General features: G+C 44.2%; 1 protein-coding gene across 1 annotated transcript; it reads left to right on the top strand.

Annotated features, from left to right (window-relative positions):
- Nucleotides 1-945, top strand: LOC102383980 (olfactory receptor 6C74-like). Its single transcript, XM_006035023.1, has one exon. It carries the CDS (start codon nucleotides 1-3, stop codon nucleotides 943-945), a length of 945 nt encoding a protein of 314 aa, XP_006035085.1.
- The last annotated feature ends 6,584 nt before the right edge of the window (nucleotides 946-7,529 follow it).

Below are 7,529 nucleotides of genomic sequence, written 5' to 3'. Positions count from 1 at the left end.
ATGACCAACAGCACCACTGTGGTGGAGTTTATTCTCCTGGGGCTCACTGATGACCACCACCTAAAGATTCTCCTCTTTTTGGTTCTCTTACTGATTCTGCTCTTGATCCTCACGGGAAACCTTGTGATTGTTGTGATCACCTTGGTGGATCATCATCTCCAGACCCCCATGTACTTCTTCCTCAGGAACTTTGCCTTACTGGAAGGCTGCTTCACCCTTATCATCATTCCCAACTTCCTCTACAGCCTTATGACAGGGATCAATGCCATTTCTTTTGCCAGCTGTTTCCTTCAGTCATTTTTCTTTTTCCTCTTTGGCACTTCTGTGTATTTCCACTTGGCTGTGATGTCCTTTGACCGCTATATGGCCATTTGCAACCCACTGCATTATGTCACCATCATGGACAGCAGGGTCTGCCTCCAGCTGGTGCTAGGCTGCTGGCTGGTGAGTTTCCTATTCATCTTTCCCGTCACTATTATGTTTTCTCAGTTGCCCTTTTGTGGCCCAAATGTCATAGACCACTTCTACTGTGATGCTGCTCCATTGCTCCAGCTGTCTTGCATGGACACAGGTTTCATAGAAATAACTGTCTTGATTACAGCTGTTATTACACTGCTTGGGACTTTGACAGTAAATGTTGTTTCCTATGGCTGCATCATCTCCACCATCTTCCAGATCCCATCTTCCACAGGCAAGAAGAAAGCCTTCTCCACTTGCTCTGCTCACCTCCTGGTGGTTGCGATCATGTACGGCAGCTCCATCTTTAGGTACATCCGGCCAGCTCAGCGGGGAGGACAAGCTTCAGACAAAGTTATTTCTTTTTTCTATGCTGTGGTGACCCAGCTGTTTAACCCATATATCTATGCCCTGAGGAATAAACAAGTCAAACAGGCCTTGAAGGATGCTGGTGGCAGGGCATTTTCTAAGCGTCTGAGACGTTCCTGAAAGCCAAGATTTCAAAGGCAGAGGAGTTAAGTGAATAAGGATGGTGACTGGCTGCATGGCGAATTAGGAGGCACTGCCAATGCTCATGTTAGGATTGAATGGGTCAAGAGGTGAGGTGTGTTGTATTTTTATTGCTCTTCTGCACATGATCCAGTCTAGACAGGAGAAATTTCTCTCTCAAACAAAGAGATGATTTACATTTTACTGTATTATATAGGCCCCAGTGGCCTAATGGATAAGGCACTGGCCTCCTAAGCCAGGGATTGTGGGCTCAAGTTGCATCTGGGGTAAAGTATGTATTCATGTGTGATAGGTTTGCAGAAAGTAGGATTTTTGAATGACAGCCAGTATGGGTTTGTTGTGGGCAGGTCTTGTCTTTGTTCCTGCCCAAGGCAGGGGGTTGGATTTGATGATCTGTTTAGGTCCCTTCCCACCCTAGCTACTATGCTTTATGACTTGTGCACAGTGCAAATATTCATGCCACAAGAAGAAGTGGTTGTTTTTGCAAAGACTTGGGTTTATATTATGGTTGTTTCACGTTACTGGGTTGCCAATAACAATCCACACTGTAATACAATGATTGAGTCTTCTCTTTGCCCTACTGCATTTTACTTTTTCTGTCCCTGTGTGTAATGCCTACACATCCCCCCTCTGTTCCCTCTGTGTTGTTATTAGCAGTAAAAGGAGTGAAACAGCCTTTTGATTAAGTACATCGGAAAACAATGTGATATCTGTACCTCATTATGCTTGGTGTTTGTCCTTATACAGAAGTTACTGCTTGAATCTCTATGGCCCAGACTGAACAAGGTGTTAGATTTGAAACTGTAGTGGTCCCTTCTGGCTTTAAAAACCATCAGTCAAGTAACTGAACTGAAAAAAAAAATGGAAGTGGAATAGATGATTGTTTTGGAAATACTGAAGTAACTACATTACTTTGTCTGCCTATATCTAAGATTGTAAAACTGGAAAAATAAACACATTGGAAACATTGGCATCCTTAATATGGTTCCTTCTACCTGCTTTCTGGCTTGCTTGAGTTATTTCTTGGTTGCTTGAGTTCTGATTTGACACAGAATTATCTTATTGGTACTGAAAGAGAAAGCTGTGCTCGGACTGCTTGTATGAGATTCCTCCACATTCATTCTTCTGAAGGGATGTACCTGTCTTAGCAGTAAGACTCCCCATGTGCTGGGAAGTGGAAATGTTGCCCAAGAGCACCACTGAAAAAACTTGGGATTAAATAAAATTGGTGCCAAAGATTCCTGACTTCAAGCACACATGAAGCGGAACGGGGGATACCCCAGAGTGGTTTCTGGGCTTCACACCACTGCATGTACAAGTGGGTGGCCGGGAGGTATTCATGAATGTGTTGGTGGGATGCTACTGTCAGGCTGTGGTTTTAAATCTAGGCTGTTGTGGGCTTGTGTTCATCCCAGTACACTACCTCCTCAGTTGAGGATTGGGGCAGACATAGGTGATCAGAACCTGATAGATGCCATGAGTCCCCCAGGCTTCTGGCTTCCTGGCTCTCCTACACTTTGGTTCTGATCTTGGTTATTTCTTCTGCCCCTGGGTTTCCTTCAGACCTGGCCACCCATGACCTGGCATGGCATGGTTTGTGGTGGCAGTGAACACGCCCTAGCTGCCCAATCAGCAGGGCTTCTCCAAACCTCCCTCCGTGAGGGTGAAGGGAGGGGGTTTGCAGTGGCAGTGCCCCCCCCCGCCCACCCCTGATGCCCCCCAGAACAGCCAGCAGGGAAGGGGAGGTGGAGGGCAGGGATGGAAGCCGGGTGAGGGGAGGTGAAAGAGGGGTCATGGTGGCAGCTGTAGTTGGGGCTGGGCAGTGGGGAGGGAGGGAGGGGAGTGGGAAGAGAGCCCCAACAATAGCTGGCAGGGAGGGGGAGACAGCGGGGAGGGAGGGAGGCTGCACGGGCCTGGGTGGGGGGTCATGGTGGCAGCTGTTGTTGGGGCTGGGCGGCAGGAACAAAAGTATTGCCCATATTTATACATTTTGGCTTATACTCATTGACATTCACCGCACCTCTGTCCCTCATTCTGTTCCACTCATTTCTCCTCCCATCTCAAGCTCCACCTCTGCTTACTGTTTGCTTCATTAGCATGGGATTGCCTATGCATTTCATTCATTTACATGCCTTTTTCCTATGAGCGTATGTCCAAGACCATGAACTTACTTCTTCAGTCAATGGGTGTACTTTGACCAAAACCTGGAAGCTTCTGAAGGCTTCTTCACCAATCACCATTCACCGTTTTGCATATGTTCATTTCAGATTCTGGTACCAATGATATGTTGTTTTTTACGTTCCAGTCTGTTTTTCTGTCCCATGTTGTACCATCTTCCACATTCCTAAAGCTTCACCTCATTTACAGCATGCAGACTCTCACAGACTCGCTTGCTGCTTTTTCAGAAAAAATGGTTAACACAGTTAAGATGGTTACTTAGCATAAGAAAATGACTGGCTTAGATATCATTCTGCCTTGTGGTTAGCAGCTTTTGCTAGGCCACAGGTTAAAGCCTTTTATTCAGCTTCAAATCCAGTGCTCCCCAAGATCCAAATATAGTTACTCTAACAAAGAGTACTTGGGTAAAATGGACAGAAAACAGTGGGGAAGTATATGCCGCACTAGGAGCTAGAGACCAGTCCTGGACACAGGGAGTTTTCCCATTAACCACACAAGGCCATGCTCCCACTGGATTGCTTAGAATCATAGGAAATTAGAGTTAAAAGAGACTCAGGAGGTCACATCTAATCCAACCCCATGCTCAAAGCAGGACCATTCCCAACTAGATCATCTCAGCCAAGGCTTTGTCTAGCTAGGTCTTAAAAGCCGCCAAGGTTTAAGAGTCCACAGTGTGTCTGGGTAACCTGATCCAGTGTTTTACTACCCTCCTAGTGAGAAAATTCTTCCTAATATTTAACCTAAACTTCCCTTGCTACAATTTGAGACTATTATTCCTTGTTCTCTCATCTGTCAGTAATAATAACAGTCTAGTTCCATCCTCTTTTGAACCCCACCTCAGGTAGTGAAGGCTGCTATTTAGTTCCCACTCCCCCGTCTTCTCTTCTCTAGACTAATATAAGCCTAGTTCCCTCAGCTTCTCCTTACAAGTTATGTGCCCCATCCCCCTCACCATTTTCATTGCCTTCTGCTGGACACTGTCTAGCTGGTCCACATCCTTTCTGCGGGGTGGGTCCACATCCTTTTGGTAGTGGGGGGCCCAAAACTCCAGATGTGGCCTCACCAGTGCTGAATAGAGGAGAGTAATCACTTCCTTTGACCTGCTGATAATGCTCCTACTAATGCAGCCCAGCATGCTGTTAGCCTCTTGGCAACAAGGGCACACTGTTGGTTCATATTCAGATTATTGGACACTATTACCTCCAGGTCTTTTCTGCAGAGCTGCTGGCCAGCCAGTTAGCTCCCAGCCTGTACTGGTGTGTGGGATTGTTCTATGGTAAGTGCAGGACTTTGCACTTGTCCTTGTTGAACCTCATGAGATTCTTTTTGGCCCAATCCTCCAATTTATCTAGGTCACTCTGAATCCTAGCCCTACCTTTCAGTGTATCTACTGCACCTGCCAGCTTGGTGTCATCTGCAAACTTGCTGAGGCTGGCCTCCATCCCATCTTCCAGGTCATTGATGCATGTGGCAATGTTGTGGGAACAATCAAGGCTTATTTCCTCTGAGCGCCACAGATCTTCCTCCTTCGACAGTATGGCTGTGGTGGAGACATAGAGCAGTTTCAAAATGTGCCCATAATACAAGCCATGGAGAACAGAATAGGTTGGTGAGATGCAAGGGGACCCTTTCTAAAAAAAAGAAACTAAGCAGAGATAGGCAGTTCTTTTGGATGCAGAACATAGCTCCTTTGCTAGAAAAAAGTTTGAAGCCCCAAAAGTCTACTGCTTCAAACTGTTTTGCAGATATCAGTTTCATGAACTCCATTTCAGAGTTCAGGAAACTGAGGCACAAGGAAGGGATATGATGTAAAAAGTGATTGACAGCAGGCAAAAGTTAAAGCCAAGGACTGAAACTCCATCTCCTCCATACAATTGCACAACACATGACAACAGTGGGAATGAAGAGTTTGTACAACTTTTTTTTAGCAAGGGATTTTCACAACATCCTTCCTTTTCCTAAAGGTTCTTAACAGATTTTTTTTTCAAAGAGTCTTCAGCCATGCTTGTTAGCTAATTGGTCCCAAAGCATCTGAACCAGTGGCAAAGATGGATCTCACGCATCCCAACTCCTATACATGACCACTTAAAAAGGAGGGGTTATTTCTGAGGAAGGAGGATTATCCACAGCCCCTGGTTTTGCAGAAAAGCATCAGTCCACAGACTTAAGTTAGACGAGGTTTGTTTAGTAGCTGTAGGCTATTGTTTTACATTGTTTTGTTAGTGTTCCATATGTTTGACAAATTTTGACCACCACAACATCCGACTGAAGATTAGGAGAGGTTTCATGAGTTGACAATCTAAAGCGTTAACAATTTGCAGGACTGATAGGTGCTACCCTATTATTTTCATTATTTTGTTTTTGGGGGCAGAAAGAAAGGTGCTCCCCTTAGGGCCTTTCATCATATAGCCCCTGGCCAACATAGTCCCAGGACTTGCCAGTCCCAGGAAATTTTTCAATCTCAAAATGATAGTCAGGAAATTAGTTTGAGGGAACTGATGGATGTGGGGTTAGACGGTATAAGTGAGTAGGTAATGGATGTGAAGTCAGAGAACCTTGAAGCTCTGTTATCTATGCGTTTGGCTTTCTGCAAAGGTGCAAGAACTCTGCTGCTGTTCTTCTGTCCTCTTTAGAGGTAAGGTCAATGAAATCCTTCCTTGTTTCATATCAAGATAGAAATTACAGATTCTAAAACCAGCTATAAGAAATCATATAGTTAGGAATGAAACCCTTAGCCAAAATGGCAGATCAGATCTTTTTCTGGGATGAGTATCTGTAGGCACTAAGGAGTCATTTGTGGTGCGAAATCAGAGTCCTAAAGATGTGTTTAGAAAGGTAACTCTTTGGAGGCTGAAAAAGCTCAGTGGGATTCAGGGGACTGGACCCAAAAAAGGGGAACTTAAGGGGTGACAAATTGGTTTTTAAGATGTAGAGTCCAGCTGCTCTCTCTGGGAAAATAGGTCTTCTCTCAACAATCCAGGCTTCAGATCTGTAAACACCAGGGAATGGGCCTTCGATTTTTACTGTCACTGGTGCAGAACTGAACATAATCTGCAGAAGCCTCTTCACTGACTCTGAACTGCTTTGGATCAGAGTCACATAGAAGTGTGTAGGTAAAATGTTTGCTGCACAGATGAGACTATGACCCTTTTAAATTGCAGGGGGAGTCAGGGGGCTGGCAGTGGAGAATGAAGCTGGAGTCTATGCAGAGGAGTCTTCCCAATTTGTAGAAGGTATACTAAGAAAAGCATTTGACTGCAGACTTTCTGAAACAGGAGATGAAAGGGACTTATAGTGCCAGCATAGCTGTTAACTTTGTTATGTATTGGATTTTGAGAAACAAATAGACAAAATTGCCAATGATCAATCCTATTTCATTTTCTGTATTGAGAGGGGTCACAATTGAATTACAGGATACCTGTATAAGCGGCTAAAAAGCAACTGCTGTGTCTGCATAATATTGTGGCAATACAAATGTGGCAACACCACTCCATCATCTCTCCCCTTCCTTCATGATCAAAACTGGGGAGAGTTAGCTTTCATGGGTCACCGCAGGATCACTCAGAATAACAGAGACAGTAACAGCTGCCAGGTATTCCCAAGCAGCAGCTCTGCTTCCCCTTTTAAACGTGCTAAAACTTATGTTTGTTCACACCCTTCAAGTTTTTCCATGGCACAACTGTAGTCATGTAGCTGCAAGATTTACCCCTTGGTATGAAGTATTATGGTAATTATAGAGGAAAAGAGCATAATTCTGAAATCTGGAGCAATGTGGAAAAAAGAACTGACAGTCCAAAGTTCTCAAGCCCTTTCTCTTCACATTCATTTGCACAGATTGAAAAGGTGATGGTAAAAGCAGATTTATCTCTCTTCACAGTTAGCTGGTTGGTTCTACTTGGCCTAAAACATATATTTGAAAGTTCCCAAGAATTAAAGCAGTGGTTCTCCATCTTTTTAGATGCAAGGTGCTCTTGGATAGACTGAAGACACCCATCAGAAAATACCAACCCTTAGTTTTCAGTCAGGGGGCCATGAGTTAATGCAGCTGATCAAATCTTGCAAACTGTTCTCATTAATTTGAAGAGATGATTAAAATGAAGGTAAAACTGTGAGCAAAATCAGTCTCCCTTCTGTCTTTCCTCCATTCTTTTTTTCTGCAGTACCATACATCAATGTTTTTCACTGAAGTATCTGTCTTTTGAGATACCCGTTGTGTTTGGTTCTAATTCTTCTGGACTATTTTTTCTGAAGGCTTCTGGAGTGCCGAGCACCCAGAAGTCCTTGGGGATGTTTTCTGTACGTATTCTCATAATCTAACAGGAAACCTGATATTAATTCTAACTTTCCTTTCCTTTTCTTTTTCTCTTTAAGCTGATCCAGAAGTG

This window comes from Alligator sinensis, unplaced genomic scaffold (assembly GCF_000455745.1).
Source record: "Alligator sinensis unplaced genomic scaffold, ASM45574v1 scaffold955_1, whole genome shotgun sequence".
NCBI lineage: Eukaryota > Metazoa > Chordata > Crocodylia > Alligatoridae > Alligator > Alligator sinensis.
Note: the sequence above shows the minus strand (reverse complement) of the source record. Positions and strands in the feature narration are given on the sequence as shown.